Source organism: Chamaea fasciata, unplaced genomic scaffold, assembly GCF_029207755.1.
Source record: "Chamaea fasciata isolate MVZ Bird 193981 ecotype frontalis unplaced genomic scaffold, bChaFas1.0.hap1 SCAF_1, whole genome shotgun sequence".
Lineage (NCBI taxonomy): Eukaryota > Metazoa > Chordata > Aves > Passeriformes > Sylviidae > Chamaea > Chamaea fasciata.
This window is the reverse complement of record NW_027094086.1, coordinates 108197479-108224741: the sequence shown is the minus strand read 5'-3', so window position 1 is coordinate 108224741 and position 27263 is coordinate 108197479. Positions and strand designations below refer to the sequence as shown.

The window sequence follows — 27263 nt, the reverse complement described above, 5'->3', positions numbered from 1 at the left end:
AGATAACTTCAAACAAGAAGCACTCAGAGAGCCTGAAGAATGATGGTGATGCTCTTATCCAGGCTCTAGAGAGCCTAACCCAAACTGCCAGGTGAGTTCCCTCAGGCTTTCAGGAATTTCCAGGGCTGAGAGCAATTGTCTTCTGTAATTCTGTGCAGTAAGAGCTTCTCAGGTTTCTGTCCCTGGCCCCCCTCCTTGCACTGCCCTCCTCCAAAGTCCTGTCTGTCAGAGCCTGCGGCACGCTTTGATCCCCAGCTGCTGCACAGTCCGGCTCTGTGCGTGTGTCGATTCTGTGGATTTATTTTTTTTTAAATTTATTATTTTATTCCAAACCTTGGTCCTTCTGTCAGAGGTTTTTGGCAGAGTGGGCTGCATGCACAATGCAACGTTTGTGCCCCATGTTAAGGTAGCTGTGGTTGATGCACTTTCAAGCTGATTCCTTTCAAATGTTCGCCTGAAGAACAGAACTGCTTTTGTTTAAGAATACCTGTGGCTTCTGCAGGAGGCAGGAGACTTAGGGGAATGCCATGGCCTTCTCTGCAAAAATGGAGGTGCTAGTCCCAACAAACTGGCCAAAGCTTAGCTCGTCTCTAATAAACTTTCTCCCTTATCTAATCCCCCTTGGACATATGAATGAATGAATGAATGGCGGTTCTCTGCCTCTCAAAACAAATTTTATGCTTCTGCTGTGGGCTGTTGGGCTTCATTTCACTCCTTGCTGAACTAAAATTCATAGAGAAATTGCAGTTCTGAGGTCAGTTTTCGAAACACTAAGATAATCTTTACAGTGCTCTTTGTCCTCCCAAATGCAGGCTTTTGGGAAAACTGGATCCTCAGCATTATAGCAAAGTATCACGTGTTGGAAGGAAGGAGGGGTGTGGGCAGACATGGTGAGGAAATGTTGGGATGTGGCGAGTGCAAGGTGATGCACACCAAGGACTAACCAAACCTGTTGAGAGCAGTCAGCATCCCTCTCGCACACTCAGCTGCTGACTCACAGGATTTTGTATGACACATTAAATTATCTTACTAAAATAAAATGTCAGCTCTCCCCAAGGGAGACACAGGCATCACCACTGAAAATGAGAGTGGGAGAAGACAGGGTTTTCCTCTGTTAGAAACAACTTTCACTCTGTAGCATTTCAGCATTAGATGCACCAGATAGCCCAGTCATTGTCTTTGAGTTCTGCTTTTCTGGCTTCCTCAGTAATCTGCTACAGTGTGTACATTTCTGTATGCAGAAAAACTCATGCTACAGAGCCCAAATGAACTGCACTCACTCCAATTTAACACAAGATGCTCAGTAGATCAAATTCCAGCTGATGCCATTGAGGACTGTTCTGATACATTAAGGTGAGCCAAGTTCCTCTGCTGTGCCAAGCTCCTGCACTGTAACAGCAACAAGGGAGCCTCTGAGAACTCATGGATTTCATTTCCCCTCCTCCCCTTCTTTAGGGAACACATGTCCCCTATCCATTTGCCTCCAGAGGAGACTGAGGATTCAGCCTGGTCCTTGGGGCTGTAATGGACTCAGACATGCATAAATGGGCAACATGCAGGCAGAGGAGACCTGGAGTTAGGAAGCTTTATCAGACTTAGCTGAATGGATATTTATTTGTGGAAGGTGGAGATATTCTGCCTTCTCCTCAGATTCCCTTATGTGGCATTTTTCCCAAAATATTCCTTGTGACCTGATAAACTTGGTCACCTCACCTGTGCTTTGAACCCGGTTAAGGAGCCTCTTTGTATCTCCTGCAGAACTGGAAGTGTTTTAAGGGCAGCTGCAGCCGAGATCCTGGATCTAAGCCATCCTCAGGGTAGTCTAAACTCCCGGGCCCTTCAACCCACATATTACCACTGGTTTGAGTTGCTTGAGGAGTGTTTTTGCTTTGGTCATTTCTTACAGACAGGTTTCTAATCTCTCCCTCTTCCTGTGTGTCAGAAGGGGGATTCCAGCCAAGCAGTCACGTGCCAAGAGAAGGGCACTGGTTGGATTGGAAGCTGCTTTCAGTGCTCCTCTGTCACCAGTCCAGGAGCCCTGGATTGCCAAACTCTCTCTTGGTGATGAGCTAGTTGGAACAGGCAGTTTTAAGAATGACATGACCAACCCATTTTGCTTACTAACCTCCTGGAATCAAATCCATGCTTTAAAATGTGGGATCACAGATATTCATTTTTCAGTGAAGGCAGTTGCTAAGATGAATTTGTTTCAGATAATTGAATTTTCTGATTTAAACAGCTGCTTATTAAGATACTGGGTTATGTAGGGTGAACTGATCATTTGGATTTTCTGGTTAGCTCTGTATTCCCAAAATGTATCTACCGGAGTACCAGTAGATACTGTCATTAGCAGCAATCAAGGAAGTTGCAGATTGATCTGCTGATGTCCTTTCTAAGCCATAGATGAGGGATGGAAGTCCATAAAAAAACTAAAAAGACTTGATTTTGTGGACTAGGAGTAATGTGTTAGAGCCTCTGTTCCAGTGTTAGAAAAAAAAGTGTTTCCAGAAGAAAAAAAAAGGCAAAATATATATAAAACCTTAGGTGAGGAAGCAAAGGGCCCCAATGCAGCGCTCTGGTTGGAAGGGCAGCCGCTCCTCCTTGCAGGATGTGGGCAACACCTGGAGTGGAAGTGCCTGCCTGGGCAGAGCAGCGCTGCAGGCAGAGGGCTGTGTGTGTGTGTGAAAATGCATCCTTCTGTCAAGCTGGAAGTGTGTGTGTCAGGAGTCACGGGGTGTATGATAAATTCTATCTGCCTTTTTTTACAGAGGAGGTTGAATGAGGTAACACTTAACTGGGGGTTTGAGCTGAAATTCATTTCTACTCAAGATTTGCTACAAGGCAGAATCACTGGTTACATGGTACTGCTTAACAGAAAGGCCGGTAGAGAGTGCAGTTAATGGCTACTCAGAATTTTCCAGCATAGATAAAGGCAAATGTGGAATTTGAACAGAACATTTTTTTCTCCTGAGGATGTCTAATAAATGTTACTGTTTTTAATTCCTAGCTCTCACGCTGACATTGGCGTTGCTTCCTTGGCATTTCAAATTCTGAGAACGGTGGGACGTGAAAATATCAAGACTCCCAAGTGACCAGCCTTCTGAAATGTGCAGGTTGTGTACCCTGCTCAGCACCTCCATCCTGCAGGAACACCTACAGATGAGCTGAGCAGATGTAATTCATTTAGCAATCTGAGCTATGCGGAATTTGGGCTGGCTCAGGAAGGGAGGGAAGCTGGTTCAGGGGCAGGGAGGGGGTGGTGGTTTGTTTTTTACACCCCTGTAAGGATGAATTCTTGGTTACTGCTTTGCCTTCCTGGCATTACATGATGCAGCTCAAGTATTTGATAGTTTGAAAGTGTAAGTCAAATAAATAGTAGAGTTACTTCCCAGTATAAAGTGTTTCACTATTTCCAGCTGCTGTTAGAAATGCTCATTTATCTTTTGGACCAGGTGACTGACTGCTTTGGCTGTTCAACTTAAGGGGTCACTCCAGGCTTGTGACTGGTACTAGAAAATACCTTTTTATCAAGACAGACATTATTGTTCACCTCAAGCAACCAGAGCCAACCACTGTGATCACACAGATGCTGTAGCATGTAAGGATGATAGATGTTACCCAGGTTTCTTCTCAGCAGCCTTTTCCGTGCCCCTCCTTCACTTAAGCTGCACGGGTGGAGCGTTGTGCTCAGCTGCCAGCGCTCCTGGCTGCAGTTCTTTGAGAATAGGTGTGATGACGACCCTGGCAGCTTGTCAAACCTCCAGTAAAAGTTGGTACCCTACACAACGTCCTTGCAGATCGCAGAGTGTGCACAGAGTTAAATTCTTCTCCACATGTGCTGTGGTTACTGTTTGTCTGTCAGTGCACCCACCAAGTGCAGGTGCCTGTGAGGGCTGCTGCTACACCCCTGCTCTCAAAGCCCCCTTACCCAGAGTATGTGGATGCAAGCAAACAGCCCCAGGTAAAGAGGTTCCACCTTGTGTGTCTTACTAAAAACAGGGAAGAGTTACGTGCTGGCTATTGTTTGGTGTAGTCTTTTACAGTAAAAGTCGAGTAGCCAAGTGTGGCTGAGAGGAACAAAGCTGAATTCCTTGCGTGAGCCCTCTCCCTCTGCAGCAGCAGCAGGCTGGTGCAGCTCCCTTCAGCTCTCAGCGTCTTGAGCACGGAGCCTCTGCAGCCAAGGCGTGCTCTGATCTCCTGCTGGCAAACTGCTGCCTGCAGTGGGAGTGCTGCTCCCATGGAGCTGGTGACAGCTGCACGGTGCACATGTGCAGTCTGTGGCTGAGCCAGCAGTCTCAGAAGCAGTGTCCCCTTGCAGTCACACAGGTGCTGCCTCAAGGGAAGCCAGTTACACACAGGTCTCATCTCGCACAGCAACTGAACACTGAGGACACCTGCAAGGGGCTTTGAACCAGCTGAGAGCTTGTGGGCAAAGCATCTTTCACCGACCCTTAGTGCTGGGGCACCTCTGAGGGGAACTGAGGTGAGGCTGTTTGCCCTTTGTGAAGCCCGGAGAGATGTGGGGCTGGCAGGCCTGGCACAAAGTGGAGTTGCCTCACCTCTGGCTAGACCTGCCCCACGCTGAGGAACCTGCCAAAGCAAAGCAGGGGCAGACTGGTGCCTCAGAGCACCGAAGCAGGAAACCCCCAGGCTACGAAGGGTAAGGATGCCAGAGTGGGATCAAAGAGGTAAATTATTCTTGGCTCCCTCCACTAAAGTTATTGTGCAAGTCCAGGACTATTTCTTTACACACAAATGTACTTTGTGATCTGAAATAATTTGACACAGAATGAATTAAAAGTTTACTTTAATTTTGAACCATTTTATAACTGCATTTTTCTCATGAAGCATCTGTATCACAGCAGGCTACAATAACTTTGGGATAAAAGGCAACTGGTAAACTGTCCAATACAAGGTTCCAAATAAACAGTTCTTACTGGCCCCTACCCAGACATATCCCAGATAAAGTTTTTGATCAAAAACATGAAATAGATCCACCTGCTTATTTTAAGCATATTAAAAAGGAAACTAATTGGACCATTTCTATTTGTCTAGTTTTTTATACAAAAAGGCTACACAATGTTACACTTTATTCAGAATACAGTTAGAGCGATTATGAATTAGTGTTCTACACCTTTACTCAATCCTTAAAAATTAGAAACTGCTGTAGCATATTCACTATAACTTAATACTACGAGAGACTTTAAAAAAAAACTAACAACAATTACTGCGAAAAGAAAGGCTACTTCCAAAGCAAGCAAGGTCAGTACCATTACAGAGATTTAAAAAAAATAATAAATTTTTAACAAGCAAGGCTAGGGTTTGATAAATTCCATCTTGCAATTCATTCTTGTGCATTCTTCGTTTCTTGAATCACTCCCAAAATCCATTTGTATTATTACTCCTCGACCAAAAAGGACCAGAACAAAAAGTTTACTTCAATTGTTCCCATAGGAAACTCAGCTTGGTTAGTGTGTCAGGCACTTTCTGAGATACTAGCCCACCCCTCGAGCCCTCTCAGCAACTCTACAGGCCAATCAATGCAAGTTCACTCAGATGATACAGCTGCAAAGAGAAAAAACACAGGTGTCAGGGATCTCGAGTTGTAAAGGGCTGTTGTAACACAAGGACTGCATGAAGCCAGTGCACAAGACATTACAGTTAATTACTTCCACACTTCACGGCAGAAGTCAGTTTGGAGTGTGCTCATTGTGTGTTTCCAGAGCATTCATTCATTATTCTGGCACACTGGGACCAAATTGAGCCAATCCCTCCCTGCCAACCAAATCCTCAGTCCAAGTCAGCTGTTTTTCTCTTTTTGTTTTGTTTTTAAATTCAAGGTTGGAGCTTCTTACCTAAAGGATGATTTACAGGTCAGTATCGAACCAGGCCAACTGATTACTGTCACCTGGGGGCAGCCCATCCATAAGGTCCTGGGCATGGCCAAGATCGGGCAGACCATCAACTGGGTAGTCAGCACCAGGGTGGTGGCCACCCATTTCATGTTCCATCATAGGGTCCATACCCAAGGCATCCTGACCGTATCCGCCAGAGTGGAAAGAACGGTAGCTAGGATCTAAGAAAGTTAAAGGTGGCAGAGGGAAAAAAAGCATAATGTTAACTAATGTTAGATGCATCAGAAGCTGCAAGTATCAGTGTGTGAGGAGATCGTGTAGCCATCTAATTGTTTTCTAGTTCAGCCAAGTTCAACACAATCTGGTGCCTGCCCTTAACGGCTATTCCATTGTTCGGAAAAGCCTTCCAGTAGGATTCTGCAGACAAAGCACACTGCAGTCAGAAGCACGAGCAGATTCCAGCCAAGCCATTAGTCTGCACAATCAACAGTACTAAAACTCAACAATACTGCAGCAAAACCAGGCTCCAAGACTGTGGACTTGCTTCTGAAAGACTAGTCAAAAATAGCTCAGAATTCTTACGGATAGGCTTGTGTTCAAATCTATAGACACGGACTAACGCATTCAATACCAGCTTTGTTGTTTTAAAGAAAAACTGCACTATTGGTATTGTCAAGTCCATTTGTAAGGAATGGAAAAGATTTCTGGAAACAACAGCTCAGCAGGAGGTGTTCCCACAGGACTCAGACAAGAGACACTGGTTTTGCATGTTCATATGGCGCCCATTTCAGTGCTGCCAGGGGTGTTTGCAGAAACTGGTTATTTGAATTGGCAGTTCCCCATCCGCCTGTCAGTTTGCAATACCTTGCTGAAGAGTAAATTCACTCTTCACTCATTTGCAGTTCTCCTTTAAAATCTATGACTTGACTTCATCCAATGGAAAGTTTAGTCAAGGGGAACGGAAGACACGTACCGTCTGGGCGGTATCCAAGAGGCTCTCCCTGGGCACCAATATCCAGTCCGAGATCTGCTGTCTATGTGTACACAAAGAATTACAAAACAGTTTTAACGTCAAGTCTTTCAGCCAGCACCAGTAATTCTGAGTTTAAAAAGTTGTGAGGCTTGCCCCAAATCACCCTCCGAACAACTCCTCTGCAGTAAGCACTGCAGCACTGTTGTCAACATGAAATGCCTTTTTAGCTAAGTATCTGCATCCAGCATGTAATAGTCAGATTTAGGAATCCACAGATCACCGGAAGGAGGGTTCTGTCTGAGAGTGAAAAAGATGGGGTAGGTCTAAGAACACTCCTCAGGTACACCTGTCCAGATCCTGCAAGTCAGATATTCCCAAGCCAGAAACAGAGCTCATAAGAGTTCTGAAGGAACCTCTCCCCTTTGTTCAATTACAGAAGTAATTGCCAGCTTGCAGAGTAATTTCCTAACTCCAATCTCAAAGAGATATTCCATTTTAGCTTTTCCCCCATGCGTTCTTGTGGTAAACACAGATTTTAGGAAGACAGGAAAGGAAGCACTGAAATAGTACAAATTAAAGATTGCTGCCCCTTACATAGTTGATCCACACAAGACAAGCTAGGCTTCTGAATCTTAAGAATTTGTGGAAAGACAAAGAATGACTGAAGCATTCCCCATATCCCATGCAGACAGATTGGCTTCAGTCTCAATTTACTGTGCAGTCCATTAAAAAAAAAAGCCATGCGTGATAATGAGCCTGCAAACATATTCACGTCTGAAATCTCAGTTCTCAGGACACGTTGCATTCCCAGGCCAAGATTACTAATCCTGCATTGTTGGCTTGATGTAAGCCTCACAAGATATGTTTTATATTTATGCTTCCCTCATATCACTCATGTTTCTATTTTTGCATCCAGAGTTCATTAGGTTTTGACAAGCAACACAGCAAAGTACAAAGTTCTTGTATACAGCTTTGCACACCAGCAAGCATAATGAGCATTACACTCTTCGGCAGCAGAGAACAGACTCTTCCTGTCTGCCAGGGAAAAAGCAGCTGCACCTGAACACCGAGAGAGAGAGAGAGAGTAAAGAAGGTACAGCCACCACACAGCTGTGTAAAGCTGGGCCTGTATCACTGATGGCATCTACACTTCACTGGTGGATGGAAGAAGAACATAGAAGTGAGCTCTCCCCAGGGAATTGCTAACATGGATCACAGAACTCACCTCGTTCCAGGCCATTGGCTCGGTCCGGAACAGGGAGCTTGTCAACTCAACTGAAAGTCGCTTCTTATAGTCCTGTGGTTTGTCCTCTGACATTCTGAACAGCACTGCAGCTGCGTAGGTTGCTGCCAAAAGGACGAGTGATTTCAGCAGAGGTCAAGACTTCTCTCAACTTTTCTAACACAAGTATAAAACCAGCCTCAAGTTCACTTACCAACACCCTCATTCCTAGAATGAAGCAGTTCTGTTAAAGGAGCAGTTGCACCTTCAGCTTCAATTGCTTCAGCTGCCTCCTTGTCTTGAGCCAGTTCGCAAAGTACACCAGCAGCTACTCTCTGGATATTCTCGATGGGAGAGTACAACAACTGCAACCAAAACACGAGGGTTCTTTAGCTTTTCTACTTGAAACGAGCTCTTGAGCACACTCTGACTTAGCAGTTCTACCCAGAAAGTGCAAGAGCTATTTTACTTCTTTTCCTAAGATGTACTATAGTGCTGTCTTGAGCTCTTACTTACCTGCACAAATAGTGGAATGGTATTTAGACCCCTGATTACGATTCGATTATGAACATCACGTGCAAGAATGTGCAGGGCTCCAGTGCAGCCCTCGACAATTTCTTCCATACGTACACCCTCCTAGTTAGGGAGAGAAAAGGCATTTTTGAATTTGAGATATGGTATGCTCTCTTCTTAAATGACTGTCAAAAAGCCAATCAGCAGTTTCAGCTAATCAACCAAACTCATCCCCTGCACTTACCACACTTCCCCTAAGTGCTGCCTTCAAAGTTAACGTCGCTGCTTTGAGTCAACCCAGTTTACCCACCCAAATTCAGTGCGTGAAACATCCCAGTGGAACGCCTCAGGATTTATTATGAGCTTCCCCTCTAATAACACCACCTTTTTACAGCCTGGATTAGCCTGGCAGTCACTAAGCTGGACACAGTAGTTACCGTAAAGAAGAGGTCCCTTCCTGCCTCTCCACGAATTACCTACACTCTTGTACTAGTAGATGCTGCTTCCATTTGCTGTGCTAAGCAAACCCCCACTTCGTTCATGTGTTTAACAGGATAAAAATAATCAAATTGAGACTGATCTTTGTCACACTGACCTGGAACCCAAAGAGCTAACAAGTACGGAGTCTGCACAACTTCTCAGGACTTTTACAGCTCTAAGCACCCTTGCAAATATGCAATAAGCTGTGACAGCATTCTTAACCATCCTTCTGAGAAGGAGGGACTTCTGATTTTTTGGTAGACAATTACTTGCCTTGCCAGAGTAGGCAGTACCAGAATTCATGTGAGCTCTAACATTCAGAATTAAATGCTTAAGAGGTTATTAAAATAAAAACCAAGGTTTTGGCATTGTGATTTAAGATAAATCTCAGGTCTTCTAAGACAGAGCTGTCAGCGCAGTGAATAATGTGAGCTAGAGCAAATAAGACAACAGTACTTTAGCCCAAGCACTACAGGGCTGAGGTGCACTGACAAACAAGGAGCTGGAGAGAACTCAGAGATGCAGTGCCAGGGCAGTGCACTCACCACGAACTGCTGTTGTGTCCCGCCCATGGAAGTGCGTCGCTGGGTATCCTGGTGTGCTCTAACCAGCAACTGCACTAGCCTTGGAATAGCACCTTGTTCACGCAGCGGGGCGTGGTTTGCAGGACACAGAGCCAGGTTGCGGATCAAGCCAACAGTAGCCTGCAGGTAAGGAACAGGTGGGAAATAAAAGAGCAGGAGGGGTGTGCTTGCTGTTAGTGACTTCTTTTTTTAATCGGTTCATCTCAAATGTTTAAATGTCTAAGACAAAACACTAAGTTTCTCAAGTGAAGCAACTTCTCCATCAGACAAATTATATCCCCAAAACCTTGGAAACCAAGTATTTTTCACTTTTAAAATTCCATTTTAAAAAGCAACAGTTTTTAGTTTCAGCTCTGCTGGCTTTTCACCATTATTTACCTTGATCAAAGGCCAGTGTGAGGGTGGGTGCAACAGCTTTACCACCACTGGGAGCCCGTAATGGAGACGAACTGCATTTTGAGCCATCTCCGCCTCTTGGTGTCTGCTGGTGAGGTGACGGAGTGCACAAATCGCAGGTTCTGTGATGTCTTCCCTGTCTCCAGCCCGGAGAACTGTGCGCACGAGAGCCTCGATGCCACCAACCTGGCACACCATCATCTTGTTCTTGTAATTGTTGCAGGTAAGGTTAGAAAGGATGCCAGCAGCACAAGTCACAACATTAATATCATCTGATCCTAAAAGCTGAACCAGAGTTCCTAGAAGGCCTTCCATGCCCTCCTGCAGGAAAAGGGGGAAGAAAAAGTTAAGTCTTCTTTTCCACTACATTGACTTTTACTCTTGATCCCTCAGACAAGCCCTTTACCTGCTTTGTTGCAGCATCTGACAGATTTCTCAGAGTCCAGAGACAGTTCTGGACAAGACGCTGGCTTGGATCTGTGAGGTGGAGCCCCAAAGCTTGCATCCCACCTGGAAGATGGTACAGATTTCACACCATTACTCAGATTTGACACCATACTCTGATGCTCACCTTGTGAGCAGTCAGGTCCTTCTCTTCCTTGACATCTGAGTGCAAAAATCTCACAAGTTTTTGGATCCTTCTTGTCGTTAATATTACAATATGGCTGGGCCACAACCCTTCTTCACACAAGAAAATAACAACCCCCTGAAATTCCCCGTGTGACACTGGGCCTTTTAAATGTGTGCATGTTCTCAGGGATGCATCCTGACAACATTCAGCCACTAACACCACCCAGTTAACTACACAGTGGAGTTACTAAAAACAGCCACCCTTTTATACTTCTGTATACTAAAGGCCTCCAAACCTGGTAATGGACTTAAGGATCTCACTGTTCATTTTTTGATGCTGGCAGTTCCTGTTCTTGGTGGAATGAACTGATCCCAAAGCACTACGTAGACTTTCAAGTTAGCATTGAGTACAATGTACTTACCAGCCTCAACAATAGCAGGTTTGTTGCTGGAGCAGACTGACAACACCTTCAGCACCCTACTTGTGGTCCACAATAGTTTCTCATACGTATAGGTCCTCATTATGTTTACTAAAGCCTGGGGCCCGCCACTTGCCAGAATAATCAGCTGAAAGACAGCAAAAATAGTATTTGTCTGTCACTTCCTACACATGTCAGCAGGTAGTAAACCTTGCTGGCTTACACCCCTCATGGTTAGTTCCCTAAAAAAGCATTCCCATCTGGGAATTCCATCTGCTTATGTGGACTCTAAGTTTTGCAGTCTCACTATAAGCACAGCAGCATTTCTGAAAGAGAATAACTGTATCCCGGCCCTCTTGCAAGGTCAGGACTGACTGGCAGAAGCCAGTGGCTGAAGATTCAGAGTCAGGAGGTCAGTACGCAAGAACTGCCAGGTCAGTCACTACAAGCTTGCTCATTTTAACTACTTCAGCACCAGAGGCACCTACCTTACTTTCTTGATTGCCGTATGCTAAAATCTGAAGGCAGTCTGTTGTGATGGCTAAGAATTTGACATTTGTCTTGTTGAGCAAGGCCACCATTTTCTGCAGCCCACCAGCGAGACGGACAGCCATCTTGGCTCCTTCCTGATGTAACAGGAGATTGTGAAGAGTTGTAATGGCATAGAACAGCACAGAGTCCACTGGGGACCTAAAGAAGGGAAAATCCTCGTGAGTACCCGCTCCTAGCAGACCCAACTGCAAAACACAAGTAGTGCCTCAGCAGTGCACGTACCCCAGCATTTTAACCAAAGCAGGGATGCCTCCTGATTTGAAGATTGCCAACAAGCCTTCGCGGTGATGTGAGAGGTTGTGTAGCGTCCCTGCAGTACACCGGGCTGTCTCCACGTCGTTTGTGTTCTGCATGGTACGGACGATGGCAGACACCATCTGAGGGGATCTCATAATGGCGTGGCGAGACGCCTCCTTTTTGGACAGCTGATGAACCATAACTGCAGCCTTGTTCACCACCACCTAACACAAATGTTTGAAGAAAGCTTTTAGTTTTAAGGTCACACACACTGAAGGTGCTCCAAAAGCAAGCTTTACCCAGGCAAAGAAAATATTTACCTGGTCCTCATCATTCAACAGTTTGGTCAGTTCTGGGATTGCACGAGTTGCAAGTTCGGCATCATCTTGGTAGTTTATCAAATTAACAACAGCATGTTTTAACATCTGGGATGGCTCAGCCAGGCGTTGCACATTAGTTGGATGAGCTGCATCAAACTGTGTGGATGGGATTTGCATTCCTTCATCCAGGGTTTCAGGGAACATAGCTGCACGCACCCTCTGAGCTCTAGTCATTGCATACTGGCCATCAATATCTGAAAACAAGACAAGTCATAATAACCTCAAACTAGGAATGAAAAGCTCATCATCCAGATTGGCAGTAATTGAGTAGTTAAGTTTCTGTGTGGCTAAAACTGCACATCCAAGCAAACCAGTGTAACAGAAAAGACCTTACCCGCAACTTGCTCCTGGGTGAAGGACTGGGAGAATCCCTGCTCCCACTCATACAGCACTTGTGTTGTGTCCACATCTTCTTCTTCAGGATTTCCCTTGCCACTCAAGGAGGGAGCAGTTGTTGTGGCACCAGAATGGATACCAGAGTCCAGATATGATTGCTGCTGCCAATGACTGACTGCTGCTTTTCTGTCTGGCTCCATTGCCATATCCAGCTCCATCAAGTCAGCTGTAAGAAACCATTGGTGAACAAGTAAGTTTAGTTCAATTACTCCAGCATGTATTAATGCTACAAGAGATGACAGAGATTTTAAATCAAAATAAGCTGTTATAAACAACTTCCTCAGCACTGCAAGTGAGCAGCAACTTTAAACTGAGGCTTTATGCTGAACCAATAAAGACACGTACACCTGAGGAACAGGCAGAACAATTATTGCTATTGTGGCTGTCGTGACCTTTCAACAAACTTGTCTGAAGGTTTGATTTCCAATGCAAGGTATTAATTACTGTAATAGAGCAGATGTTATTCAATCTAAGTGACTTTGAAAAGTTTAAAAAAGAGGGATGAGGAGTCTTCTAAATTCTAGTAACAGAAATTGTAATGCATTATGTACCTTGAGTTGCCATGTTTCTTGTTATACTCCCAGAACTCTTTCTTGCACCCTTTCAGAGATCCTAAAAAAAAGCAAGATTAGAACTTATTAAACACTAATCAGAGCTAGTAAGACAGGATTTCACATTAGAACACTGGAATTGCAAACTAAGACTTGGCACATCTTGCCATTTCATTACTACAGTGAGTATACTGAAATGCTAATTAGCAAACCCCCATGGACAGACATGCAAAAGAACACCATGTTTCACCCAGACTTCTGTCAGGTTACGTGTAAGGTATTCTCTTAGAGCTGCAAGAGAACAAGAATGGAAGACTGACCGTGACAGAGCTATTTTTTACTCCTCTACCTTTGCATAAGATGAAGTTTAGATATTAAATTCCAGAGTTTGGAAATGCCACAAAGATAATGGCTAAATGTTGGACTTCCTCATTTCCCTCAAAGATAAACTACTTAGAAGATACCAGAAAAACTGTCTGATAGAGGGCTACAACATAAATTCTCATGGGGAAAGCTGAAACAACCACATAAGGCAAGCTGCACAAAGACTACCTGAAGAGTTGCAACTGCACTTCCTCCTTTTTTCCCTTCCTGTGCCATAAGAATTAAGGTTTCTTCCTAAAAAACCTTCTTCCATGAAGTTTAAACTAAAACTTGAACCAGCCTTATTAAAAAAAGAAAAAAGCTGTCCTTCAGTTGAACACACACTGAGTCACCAAACTCACTTTTTTTTTTTGTGCAGAAAACCAAGATAGCTGGGGGCAAGGAGGCTGAAGTATGATCAAATGCCTTGTCTAAACTTTCAGTATATACCTCCATTCAATATCACCAAGCAGTTTGGAACTATCTGTACCTGTCTCTTCACCAACCCAGAGAGATTCGAGGCTACAGCTCCACAACAGGTCACTTCTATCTTCCTTGGTTCCTTTCCCCCCAGTCCAACACTGTTTCCAGCACAGACACAGAGCTGATGACAGCCTATTCTGGGAGCCAGCCAAGCAGGAACATTTGTAGTGGTAGCTTGTGCAGGGAGCAAAGCCATCTCTTGCAGCAAACAGCTTTCACTGTGCTGTCAGGTGTCCAAGCTGTGCCCATCCTGCACAATGAAGTAACCCTGAAAGGACACATCTGCAGTGCTGCCTCAGGAAAACAAAGTCCACCAGGATTTGTGTAAAGACAGATTTCCTAGTTTAGGAGTTTCCTTCAGGAGCATCTTTTTGAAAATCGTAATTCAACAGAGGGCAGGCCTGCAGTTCTAAAAGTCTCACTGGATAGGTGGGACAAACTTGTATTTCACTGACTCTGAGCCAGCTGCAAGACACTCCAGCAACTCCTGAGCAATCTTGTTGCTTAGCTGTACAAATGCCAGTGCTGTTTGTCCTGACTCTCTACTCCCACAACTTTTGGCAGCAACCCTTCCCTGGCTCTTTTAAAATGGACAGTAGATCTGCATCTGCAGCAGATAAACAGCATTAAGCTGATATAAGACATTACACAACATACAACAAGCATCCTGCTGTGCAGCTGGAAACTCTAAACTGGTTCTTCTCTACAGCCTGGAAGAGACTGGCCAACTCAGTCTGCTCTTGACAATGGGCATGGACGATGTGCTGAAAATACAGACACTTCTTCCAGTTCTTTACCCATGGATCCTTCCAACATGCTGTTAGGAGTTTTAGAGCATTAATAGCAAGGGGAAAGAAAAGAAGCTTAAGTCATGCTGTCAGTTCATCATTGATTAAAAAATTCTAATGAGTAGGTAAATTGAGGAAGTGCTTATACAAAAGCTTGATAGCTCTTTGCAGGTCTTCTGCACTACTTTGAGTTCCATCAACACCTTTCAAAGAGAAAGAAGGGAGTAGCAGTCAAATTTGTATCTTTGCTCCCTGTAGTCCTCACTCTAAGTCAGATGTGACACTTCCAATAAAAAATTTGGCACGTTCTAGCTGCTATAAGAAATTTTCAATATGCTTAGCACAAAAAAAGGTTTATTTCTATCATAAACTTTCCCATCTCCTCCCATCAGGACTATGCTAAAAAAAGGATCACCAAGCTGCAGTGAAGTTGACTGGTTCATCTACCACTATGTTAAGAGCAGTGACTGTGCTTTGAGACATTTACTACCACCTGAAGTTTCCATATGCAGTAAGGGGCTTGGGAAGAATATTTGTAATTTTCTCCACTATTGAATTCTGCATCAGTGAAGACAACTGGCTTATAGCACCTGCAGTCCGAAATCGCTGTTTCAATTTCAGCAGCCTGAAGAGACCAGAAGAGCAGCTTTACCATTAAGTAAAATCCAACGGATCAGAGTAGCCACTGAACAAAACAGCACCGACAAACCTCTACAAAACAGCAATGAAGAACATTACATTAAGTATTCAGAAATCCATTACCAGTCAGACATTCAGTCTGAATGCTGACCCTTGATCAGCCTGCTAGCTGCATCTACAAGTTCCAACATCCTGATCTGCATTTCATACACCTGTAGCTCCCCAGCAATCCCTGGGAGCTTTTAAAAAAATATTATTTAGATGGAGAATTGGTTTTAAGCCTAAAAGTTCAAACTAACTGCCAAACAAAAGTAACCAGGGTTTGGTTTTAGGTCTTCTGCACTTAAACAGAAATTCTCTCATTTTCCTTCACATTCTTTTCTAATTTTACAAAGGGGTAAACTGAGTCCAGGCAAGCTGCTGACTTTGTCTTCCTGTTTATCACTCTCAACAACACAAACAGAGTGACACCACCAGGCTAGGTCCAAACACTTTGTGCTTCTCCTTTTCTTGACAAAGCGGGCCAGTACAAGGTCAACTAAACACATCTCAACCATCAAGAAGAAACAAGGGCTCAGTACACTTTACAAACAAACTTCAGCGGAGCTGCATGTTTCTGCAAACTTTATGATTTTTGAAGGCTAGCAGGCACTGAGAAATGGGAATACTGATACATATTATGTTATACAGTTCCCATGAATGTACTTGCTAGGAGCTTTGGGACTCAGCCCTTCTCAAAAAGCTCCTCCTGTCCCATGAGACCACCCACTTGCTTAGCATCAGCAGCTTTGGGTTTAAATGAAGGCTGGAGTTTTTTAGGCTGCGTATTAAGCAACTCATGTGAAGAGCAATTCAAGACCTTGCACTAGGCTGTAGTACATGGCATCTGTAAGCTCAGAAGGCATGAGCTAGTAATTTCAAATTACCACAGAAGACAACTCAGTTTTCTTGATTTTTAAAAGGAATGAAAGAAGTATTAGGTATTATTTCTGATCAGGTGTTTTTATTAGATATTAATTTCTGATTCTGGAGAATAGCTCGGCATATGCCAAGAAAGTCAACAAGCGTACTGTAGTTCTGAAATCTGAAAAATTCTCTTCTTTAAGATTGACTCAGATTACAGCTGAGTGAGCTGATAAGTAGTTCCCTCCCCACCCCTGCCACTTTTATAAAGCAAGTCAAAGTCTGCAAGTCTGCTATAAATCCTTTGAGAGAAGTATTTTACTGAAACTTGCACAAGAAATCCAGACTGATCCATCCAAACACCATGAATTGCTGCACACAAACACCCCTCCTGACCATGGTAGCCTGTTCTTTGTCTCTGTCTCATCTGAGATAGGCCAATTTTAAACCACCCACCAGTTCTGAATGACACATCTGCTTACACAGAACAAGCAGATCTTCTGACAGTCACCACAGTTACAAATTTGTATCATCTACACGCAAGGGAAGAGAAGTACTGGTACTGAAAAACAGTTTTTCTCCAAGTGCTCTGAAGTAATTGCAACCATTCCCAAGGTGTTACTGAAAGCATTTATAACTGGTCTCAGCTGCTTGCCAATGATTTTTTTACCTGTAGATCTGCTTTACAAAAACCCCTACCCAAAATATACAGGCAACAGCAGTTCCACAGCTAGTAACACCAGAGGCACTCACTTCTATGACCCAAGTCCCTATATTTCAGTTCTTAATGTAGCAGAAGCTTCCTAATTAACCTGAGTTTTCAAGTTGGGCATTTGAAAAACACATCCAATTAAGGAATTTAAAAAGAAATCACAACGAAACAACCCTTTTTAATCTTCCCTTGGAAGTTGTTAGCCTGTCTTCTAGAAAACAAAATGTGGGGGAGGAGGAATCATCCAAGGAAGACAATACTGACAGAGGAAACATCAGGAAAAGCTTTCACAGTATAAAGGCACTTTAACAGGAGTGGCTGAACTGTCCCTAAGCACTTTTTGGTATAACCTAAGCCCCAGATACAAAGACTCTTGCAACAGGCAGACCTACTTCTACTGATCTTAGTCTTAAGACATAATTCAAACTGCTGTAAATTTCTAACTAGTCCTTATCCAAATGTGGATAAAGTTCTCTCCTCCCATATCCACCTGCAGGTTATAAAGAAAACTGAGAATTTGTATCTGGCTTTATTGAGCTCTGGTAGAACTGCTTTTGTAGGTAATTTTGGAGGTCCTTCATGTACCAGATGCTTCTGTGAGATTCGTAAGAAGTCCTGGAAGGACAGTTTTGCTGTTGTGTATTTTAAGGAATGTTAAAAGCTTCTGATAGGAGTGACAGCTGGAGTTTACAATTTTTTGTAAAAAATGAACAGAAGATACTTTATTTGAAAATAGGTACAGGATGTGCTTGAATTTCACTCTGGAGATTGCATTTTTTAAAAAATTATTTTTCTTGTACAAAGACACCACAGAAGACTACAATAATAGTCTTCCTGAAATACATTTCCATATGCAGTAAACAAATACTGAAGAGCATTCCCATATTGTCTTGAACAGCAGCATTTGCAGTCCTCAGTCACCTTGTCCCCTCTAAAAGAAGTATCTACATAGAGCAAGTGTAGATTATTTTGAAGTTAGTTGTATGTAAGTATTAGAAGGTCTTGACTATTGGGAAATAAATCACCCACCAATACTGACTTCTGCACAACACTGCTTTAAGGACTTAAATGGACAAAAGCCACTATGAAACTCACTGCAAAGTGGCTCTTGAATAACAGTTATGGTCTGTAAATGATCGCATTAAACAAAGCAACTCACCACTTGGATATTTTTAGAGACAGAAAAATTAAGGTTTACCTTATTATCAGTACTAGGAAACTGAGTAAAAAACTTAATGTATTTTATATTAATGTCATGCTTCCTTCTGCTTTTAACAGGGTGATTTTTAATACTATGTAAAAACATCTTCAGGTGGCTTATGACAAAACACCTTAACCTAGTGGAAGAAACTTAGACAGTATGTAATATCAAAAGGAAACAAGTTAAACCATGCAGTCTTTTTCCACTAAAAGGGGAAAAAAACCGTAGGCTTTCACAGTTTAAAGCTTTTTTTTTTTAGTTACATTCATCTATAGCCTTTACTACTACTTCAGAAGAAGTGCCATGGCAAGAGATGAAGCAGTATTACTATATTTAAGTGTTGTGCCAAGATGTAGCAACTTGAACTATTTCAGAAGTTCCCTTGAAAACTAAGAGCTACCAGTAATCTTGACCTGAATGCCACAGCATGTGCCCACACTGAAATCCATCTCACTGATCCTGGACTCCAACTGAACAAACTCATTTATCAACTTTACCTTGTGGCAAAATTGCCCTGGTTGTTTCTCCCAGCAACATTTGTTAGTTAGCATCATTCCCTCCAACCACTGCTCTATTCTTGCTTAGTGAAGTGTTTCTCTTCTCTCCAGTGATAAACTCGGTATCCTGGGTCATCCATCCAGCTCAAATTTATCCAAGCAGGAATACTTCAGACAACAAATTCTACTGATGCCTGCAGAAAGTTAGAAGATGCCTTGCAAACAGCAATACATTCTATCTTAGACTTTAGCTAATCAGATCATAATAAATTTGACTCTGAACCCAGAATATGCAATAGTGTTAAAATGCTCTTTAAATTCTCTTATTATTAAGAGTGAAAGGCTAAGGTTTGTTTTTCCTAACAAACTTCAGGAAATTAAGAAACCTGAATATCTGCTTTACTGACCTCAATGATTAAAAGGCTCCAATTTCCAAGCCTTCAACATCCTGAAGACACGCTGGAAGAGGCAACAAACTAGCTCAGATAATCAACAGATTTAAAGTGGGAGAGGGGTGCAGATCTGCCAGTGCTCACTGCAAGTCACCTCTATTTCAGCCACTCTTCTTGGCTGCTTCATTTCCAATTCATTATTTCCTTTTTCCTTCAGGCATCCCAGATCGCTATTACATCAATTGTCCTGGCTTCTCAGCCTTAGAGATTATCTAAAAAATTCCTTTCTGTGACACAGGCAGAAAAACCTCCCCGTACAGGCTTTTGTAAGGGCTTTTTTTTAGTAAGAGTTCACTTCATGCCACACACAAAATAACATGTTGCCTCTCTACTTTCAGTTATGCCAGCAATCTAACACCAAGAGTATTGAACAGTTTCTATTCACGTGGCCATTGGCTAAAGCAAACAACATGTAAATATTTCTTTCTTGCTAGACTTTTCCAAGCTGATTACAACTGCTTGATGGAACAGAAATGCAGGTAGTCTGGTAGCCTTGGCTAGACTTTAACACTGGGTTAGCTGTATTTGAAAAGAGAACATATTCCTCCAAACACGTCTAATGAAGAAATGACTTAGGTTTTACAAGTTCCAAAACACTTGAGGCTTGTTTTGGAGTCAATACAGTCTTAGGCAAATGTGACAGAGGAGAGAAAGGCGTCACAAGAACTTTACAACAGCTGTAAAGCTCCAGTCTGCCACACTTCACCTCTGGAGCACTATACAGTGTTCTGACATGACAGGACACTCACCTGTTTTACCTTTCCCTTCTTCCTAAAAGAGAAAGCAGGCTAGTAAAGAATCATATCTCCTAGCCAGCTTGCAATGTCCAACAACTCGTAAGTTTCAAGTGCTTGAAACTTGAGACTGTAACGTAAGTGTAGAAAGAGCCACATTTCATTTTGCTCACCTAAAGCACAGAAAGCCTCCCAGAATGTGCGTAGTTTTAGTCAATCACTGAAGATCAACTTTGCACGGACTGACCTGACGGTTCAGGTAACAAAAGGTATCAGGAGTAGAGGTCAGAGATTTCACTGGCAGACGGGTCTCTTCCAGCTGCAGCCCTGTTCGTGTTGCTCTCTGAGCATCTAGGAGCATGAAGGCACCAACAGCTTGTGCAATTCATCAGGGTCTTCACAGATACTAAGGTTTAAGTACCCTTTTAAAAACAACCCATTAGAATTCCCAATAAAGCAAGAGTTAACAGTGGGCTGAGAGCCACTGTCAGCCAACAAATACCTCAGATAACTAATGTACAAAGTGATGAGAACCTGAAAGAGAATTTAGAACAAGCATATCAGGAAAGTTACTAAAAAAGAAATAAAAGTTCATCCTGGCACTGATCTGCACTACCATTCGAGAAGATGAACTTTGAAACTGTACAACCTGCTAGGAAGCCGCCCCAAACAAGAAGCTGGCAGTATCATATAAAGGTTCTCCTTTTGGAAGAAAGGAGATGCACAGTACTTCACTCTTTAGGACAGACATCCTAGAGAAACTTTAGTAGAATTACAGACTGATGGGACACACAGGTATGTATAAATGGACCTGGCAGCAGTTACCTTCCACCGTAATTTTTGATCAGCTGTCCCCTACATAATTTTGTTTGATGCTGGCCAGAGGCACATGGCTGAGCATCCTATACAATGTAAAGAAAGCACCTTTTTACAGTCACACACTCTTACTTAAAATCATACTTATACTGCAGGAGCTGAAATTTCACAGCAGTGGATCTTGCAACTTCAGAAATTAAATGTTTGGACACACAGCAGTTATTTTGCCTTTTACCTAGAGAACATTCAGGAGTTACAAGGGGTCTGTCAACCCAATCCTTTACATTCAAAATCACAGGCAACTATACCAGCAGCTTCTAACAAGATGTGCAAACAAAACACTCTGTCTTAAGTATTTATTTGTCCTTTCTAGAATCTTCTGGTTGTTTCTAAGAGCTATAAGCAGCAGTTGTGTTCAAGCTGACAAATCATCAGGTCATGTTTGAAAGTAATGACTTAAGAGAGCTTTTCATCAGCCAGTATACCACAGCACCAGCAAAAACTTTCACTTCATTAGTTGGCAAAATAGACCTCAAGCACCAAAGTATCCTCCTGACTGCCCAAGATGGGAGCTGATGATAATCTTAAATGTTATGATGTGAAAACTGCTTCGAATACAACTGTGGTGTTACACATCCAACTGGAGACCAAAAGTCATGAAGTTCCTCACATAATGTACGTTTCAATCCCCTGAGAGCAGTTTGTAGCTCAGTGTTAGAGGACTGCTACACCAGTTTCAAGTTTATGAACTCAAATTAAGTCATAACAAGACTATCAACACAATTAGTCTCATGTCTTAATTATTTTGACCAACTAAGTGCCAGCACCACAAACAAGTAGCCTCAAAACAGTTACTAGGTCACTTCTGTTCAGCAATGGATTTGGGATCTTTGGGTCACTAGCATACATTTCCCACTAGGGCTTCGTGCAGCATTCACTGAGTATCCTCACAGCTGGTCAAAACATTGAGAGCAGTTTTATTATCAGACCTTAGAGAACTCCTGCCTGTTATTTCCAGGACTCAGATATCTACTTTATGCATGCTCCCATCTTAGCTAGGGATGAGACAGTGTTTCTATCCAAGGTTTAGTCTGCCAGCAGGACTCCTGCAATAAATATGCTGAGATTTACAGCTTTTGGTCCATGTGCCTGTACTTATCACTGAGTAAGATGACTGTAGTAGAGTGCTGGCAGTAGACAGGATCAAAATTCATTCTTTAGTCTTACCTAGTCACATACAAAAAAAAAAAAAAAGTTGCCATTGTGACCATTTCGAGGCCACCTATGATAACTCAGACAAATATTGTACCACATTTCATTTAACACTCACAGGAACAAAACCACTGGCAGGCCTCATGTTTTCCTGCCCACACGGTTTTGTGTATCAAAAAGACAATGGTTCTGCCGTCCTTTAACACAACCACATGCATCACTAACAACAGACACTGTGACAAATACCGTTCTGGCCTGTTTGTGCACAACTTGAAACACTCATTTCCACACCAATACAGGAACAACTTAGCAAACCATCTCTCCTCCAAACGAGGAAGTATCAACCCATAATCCAGTTTCTTCTTAGACGGCAAACGCCACAGTCAGCCCTGAACCCAGATGGATTAAACATTAACCTCCACGGTTTGAGAAACCAGAGTGATCAGTCATAATTACACTGACAAAACACTTATGAATCTGAAAGTGGCTGTCTTTGCTTGTCTGTCAGTATAACTCCATTTACATGAAGGCACACCAGCACTCCAAAAAGGACTGTTTAAACAACAAACATGCTGATGAAGCCTGACACTACAAGATGTTTCTTCAACTCACTCTTAATTAATATAAACTAGCAAGGCAGCTGCATTTAGTAGCACCTTTAGGATGTTAAGATTTCTGGCCACTGGAGGGCACCTGAATTGTTGCCAGGACAATACAGAACTACTTGCTACAGTTGCTGCAGAGTTGGCAAACTTCTCCAATTTATACAAGTCTATTTAGTGCAGTAAGTCAGCCCAGAAATGCTGGTTCCAGCAAATACACGTACAGTGCACACTGTGCATTTGCCAACTCCAGCAAAATCCAGCTAGCTCATACTGTTTTTTTAAATGCAGCAACATAGAATAGGACGTTAACTCTTTCACCCTTCTACATTAGTCCTCAAACAAGGTTCCAGAGCTAATTTAGTATTAGATAACAGTGCAAGCACTTCGCTTCTGCAATAGCAGTCCAGCCAATGTACACTGTTTCCTAAAGTCAACCTGGAACATGAACAAAAAGTTCTGCTGTAAAGTAATATTTGCACCCACACTTCCTCAGGCAAGAAAAGCACAGGATGATTTTGCTTTAACATCAGAGTTCACAGATTCATGAGGTCAGGCTGAGCTACAGGTATGTTTCACCTGATTACCTCATCTACTTGGTGTTCCACAGAGACAGAAATGCCAGAATTACACTTCCATTAGTTCTCTCCCTTGAACTTGAAGTTACCTGTCAGTGAAAAAAGAAAAGCGCAAAACCCCAAAATCCGAAACAACTTTTCTGGCTTCTTTCTTCTCCTGAGAGGCTGCACAGAGCCAGCACAGTTTAACACACTACCCTCCTGGGCTAAAGCCTGATCAGAGACTATGGCAAGTTTTACCTTGGAATCAAGTGCCAGAAATGGATATTAAAAGTTAAACACTGCCAGTCTGCCTTACATTGGCGAGCCAATTCAATAGGTGCTTAACTGGAAAATCAGAAATACTGCCCAGCCAGAAAATAATTTTATCCCAAGAGACATGAAGAGCCACACACAGTGCTTACTGCCAAGGAGTTTGCCATTTCTAGGTTCCCACCCAGTCAGCCAGCAAGGCACTGGGCTCAGAGCTTGCAAGTGCATGTTCTGAGGACCCAAGAGCAATTCACAGCTGCCTGCACAGTTTTCTCACAGGTTTTATCAGGCTTTGTGAAGTATGATGTTCAAGATAAGTAAGGTCAGTCCTGATTTTCCTGCCATGTTATGCAGGCTACCACAACCACAGAACAAGTTTTGCTGCAGGCAACTGCAGGATCACCACAACCCCTGCATGACCAGTTTAACCATGAATTAACGTAGGTGATTTTGATTCCTGCTGCATTTGCACACCAATCTGCCCACTAGACAATACTCTGCAGAAACATCCTGATCCAGGGGTTTCAGACAGCACATTCAGACTCTGAGCCAGAAGCCTCCAAGAGCCATATTTCCTGCTCAATTCTTTCCACTTCCCTTTCTGCCCCTGAAAACACTGCAAAATCAGAACACCACTAGTACTGACCTCTTGCCTTAACATCCCCAAAACCTCAATTTAACTCTTCAGAACACAGTATTTCAGGATGCTGATAATTCAGATGTAGAGTCATGATAGACGGACATAAGTGTCAGAAAAAAATCATTATGTCTGAAGGGCAACCAGGTTTCACAGCCAAGGTTTATTAAGCCAGTTACTGACATACCACAGTCAGAGCAAAATACTGGTGGTGGCCAGAGCAGACATACACCATGCAAAGAGCCCGGTTTATTTATAGCTTAGGCAAGAAAAAGGAAGCTTGGGCTGATAAGGCTGTAACACAGCATCTCAAGAACTGATTTTTCCAATCAAGATTTACTTTGTATTAAATCCTTGCTCCTAGAAGCTGTCATGCGTGGCACTGTCCTTTCCAACACGATGTTTTTACTTATTTCTCCCCTAGACCTTGTGAAATGATCAGTCCTACAGACCAAAGTGAACATTCCCCTGGATATCAGTTTATACCTAATCAGAAAATAGCTGAACTAACAGAAGAGCAAATATGACATTTCTTTAGAACAGCTCCAGAACAGTGAGACACTCAGTATGATTTTGTACTGAACAGCTGAATTTAGAGAGCCTCAAACTCTTGCCTGAATACCTAAGCAGCCTCATTTGCACCAGTACCAGCCATTAGACAAACCACGAAGCAGTCACATACCTGCAGCTGTCAGCACCTTTTTATCAAAAGTGCAAGATCAACACTAGGTTCCTGGACTGTTAGGTACTGAAATTCACATTTTAACTCGGGCCAACGCACACCAGTAAGTTTTGTCGCTTAAGCTTTGTTTTTTGGAGCCTTGCAGTAGTATCTTTTTGTCATTCTGAAGCAAAATCCTAACTGGGAAGTTGCTGTCTGGGGTGCCTGAACTTAGGATCAAGAAAACCCCGACGCTCAGCTAGTTTTCTCCTCTTGGCCTTTACTGTAGTCTCGGCACATAAAGATCCTGTTTTACTAAAACCCCTCCTCGATTTCCGTCCGTCGACCTCAGCATACCAGCCCAGCCTCTCTCCATTCACCACTTGCATACTTTGGGGGATGGGAGGACCACAGATGTCTGGAATATACAGAGTGTCAGAACAATGGCTGCTCCATGAGAAAGAGATCAAGAAGTAGCTGATTACAAAGATCAACACTGCTATTTCTCAAGTCACAAGTAAGTTGCCCGTGGTACTTTCACAGAGTCTGTCCTTTCTTTCCAGAAAGGATAATCCCCAAAGAAGGTTTTTTTTGGGAAGAGATACAAAAAGAAACTGCATGGAGTTTTAACTATGGAAAAATTCAAGGTTTCGCTAAATTTAAGAAACCTTGCTGCTCTAGGAGTAGCTAATCATGCACAATAGACGTGAACTAAGCTTTGTTAAAAAACAAACAACAAAGCAACACATCTGGAGACCCTGCTCCCAGAGAAATCAGCGCCCTGGACAGTTTCGGGAGTACCCGCAAGTTGATCCCCACGCCTCAGGAACGCGTCACTTTGGGAGGCTGGAGCCGCCGTGCTCCCCGCAGCCGGCCTCGGGAAGCAGCGTGGGAGCCCCAACACCGCCCGCTGCCCGAGTCATTCCCTACGACACCCTGGCAGGGTGGGTGTTAAAAAACTTAAATTTGATTGCTCTCAGCTCCGGGAAAGCTTCATTTCGGTGACACCCAAAAGCGGCAGCGTAACCTCTCCAGTAAATATGCAATGCCACTAAGACCGAAACCCCACAAGGCAACAGATTAGTTATCTCCCGCTGACTGCAGTGACCGTGATTAATTATATTCAGTACAAATAAACCCGCACCCTGCTCTCTTTCCCCTTCTATCGCCAGAGGGAATCTGCGACCCACCGGCGACTTAGTACTCCCCTAAAAAGGCGGGGGGAAAAACCATTAAAATAATAATAAAAAAGGGTCATTAAAGTACTCCAGGCTCTGCTGCAAACGAGAGCAGAGCCGGGAGCAGGGACTCGCCTTCTCCTGCAGACCAGAGCAGCCACCCCCTCGCCCCAGGACGAGCTTCCCAAGAGACACCTCGGGAGCTGCAGCTGCCGCTCCTGCAGCCACGCAGCTGTCCGGACCTCCCAAAAACAAGAGCCCTCTGCCTCTTCCTTTCCTGCCCCCCCACCTCTCTCCCACCCCCGCTCCCCTCCTCCCCCAGCCCCGTCCTTCCCGCCGGGCACACCCTGGACCCCCTCACGGCCGCAGGGGGCCCCGGCCCGGGTTCGCCCCAAGTTCCCGCCGGAGAAAGCGGCACTAACGTTAGAAGGGAGAGCGCAGGGTCCTCCCGGGCTCCGGCGGCGGCTGCTGCTGCCCGGGCGATCCCGGTCCGGTCCGTCTTTCCTTCCTTGTCCCTCCGCCTCCACCGCCTCCTCGTCCTCACTCACGGCGGTGCCCCCGCCGCTGGCTCCCGGGTGGCGACCGTACGGGGCGGCGGTGTTTGTGTCCCCCGAGCGCCGCCGCCGCCGCCGCTGCTCCCAGCGCCGAACCGAGCGAGAGGCTTAAAATGGCGTCGCTCACAAGGAGGTTCTTATAGCAGCGCCGGGCCCGGCTGTGTATCCTGCCGCCGCGGCCGGGCCCCGCGCGCGGCATTCCATAGGCGCCCGGCGCTCAGGGCAGGCAGAGGGAGGAGGAGAAATAGTGCCCGGCTCCCAGGGCGGAGGGAGACAGGGAGCGGGGAAGCGGCCCGAGATGGGGGAAGGCCGGGCCGGGTTGGGCAGGGCTGGGCAGGGCTGGGCTGGGCTGGCCGGGGTAGGGGGAGCACGGCGGAGACACCTTATTCCGGAGGTGGGAAAGAAGGATCCGAGTTCCCGGCTTGGCGGCGAAGTTGTTGCTGCCCTGAGGGGTGTAGAGGCGGCGAGGGAGGGGATGCGACTGAGGGGATCAGCCCGGGCTCCCGCTTTGGGAAGGGAAGCGGGGGTCGGGGGTGGGGGGCAAAAGGCGATTGTCACTCTCTCTCTCCTACTCCTTTCCCCCTCCCCGTTTAATTTAGAGTTTCGTTGCCTGGGTATTTAAATTTATTTATTTATTTATTTATCTTAATGCACGGCACCAACTGTAACGAAACTCTGTCTTCCCAAACGCCCGCGTCGCCAAGTCCGGGAGACGCTCGGGCTGCTGTGGAAAATGGGCCCTGGCCCGGGGCTCATCCCGGAGCCCCGCGGAGCCCGGGAAGGTGGCGGCGGGCCCGGCTCACGTCGGCGGAAACGCGCTCCCGCTCTGCCCTTGTAAATATTTGTCAGGAAGCAGTTGCCAAAGAAAGTATC

General features: G+C 44.3%; 2 protein-coding genes across 7 annotated transcripts in view; one reads left to right on the top strand and one right to left on the bottom strand.

The window, feature by feature from the left end:
* ULK4 (unc-51 like kinase 4) overlaps positions 1 to 3643 on the top strand; it is a 215276-nt gene extending 211633 nt beyond the window's left edge. For 2 of the 5 annotated variants that reach the window (XM_066192922.1, XM_066192912.1), the window contains exons 35-36: positions 3 to 91; positions 3008 to 3643. In XM_066192922.1, coding sequence (XP_066049019.1) covers positions 3 to 91; positions 3008 to 3092 — 174 coding nt within the window. In that variant the 3' untranslated portion in view covers positions 3093 to 3643. The remainder of the gene's footprint in view (positions 1 to 2; positions 92 to 3007) is intronic. The other 3 variants (XM_066192933.1, XM_066192904.1, XM_066192893.1) reach the window with 2 other exon arrangements.
* A 1147-nt stretch (positions 3644 to 4790) lies between these two features.
* Positions 4791 to 26509, bottom strand: CTNNB1 (catenin beta 1). 2 transcript variants are annotated; one of them, XM_066192872.1, is made up of 16 exons: positions 26259 to 26507; positions 13129 to 13189; positions 12516 to 12743; positions 12122 to 12375; positions 11787 to 12025; positions 11501 to 11702; positions 11016 to 11160; positions 10430 to 10533; positions 10006 to 10344; positions 9589 to 9747; positions 8567 to 8686; positions 8265 to 8415; positions 8054 to 8175; positions 6829 to 6889; positions 5856 to 6076; positions 4791 to 5565 (listed from the first exon to the last, which is right to left on the bottom strand). In XM_066192872.1, the coding sequence occupies exons 2-15, from the start codon at positions 13139 to 13141 to the stop codon at positions 5868 to 5870; spliced, it is 2346 nt and encodes a 781-aa protein (XP_066048969.1). In that variant the 5' UTR covers positions 13142 to 13189; positions 26259 to 26507; the 3' UTR covers positions 4791 to 5565; positions 5856 to 5867. The 2 variants fall into 2 exon arrangements, with proteins under 2 accessions (XP_066048969.1, XP_066048977.1); XM_066192880.1 differs by lacking the exon at positions 5856 to 6076 and having other exon boundaries at positions 26259 to 26509.
* Between the last annotated feature and the right edge of the window lie 754 nt (positions 26510 to 27263).

Excerpts from the sequence above, each read along its gene's own strand:
- CTNNB1 (XM_066192872.1), bottom strand. Across the intron at positions 11,703-11,786 it reads GCTTTGGTTAAAATGCTGGG|GTCCCCAGTGGACTCTGTGC; the intron begins GTACGTGCACTG and ends TCCCTTCTTTAG. Across the intron at positions 8,687-9,588 it reads GGACACAACAGCAGTTCGTG|GAGGGTGTACGTATGGAAGA; the intron begins GTGAGTGCACTG and ends CTCCCTAACTAG.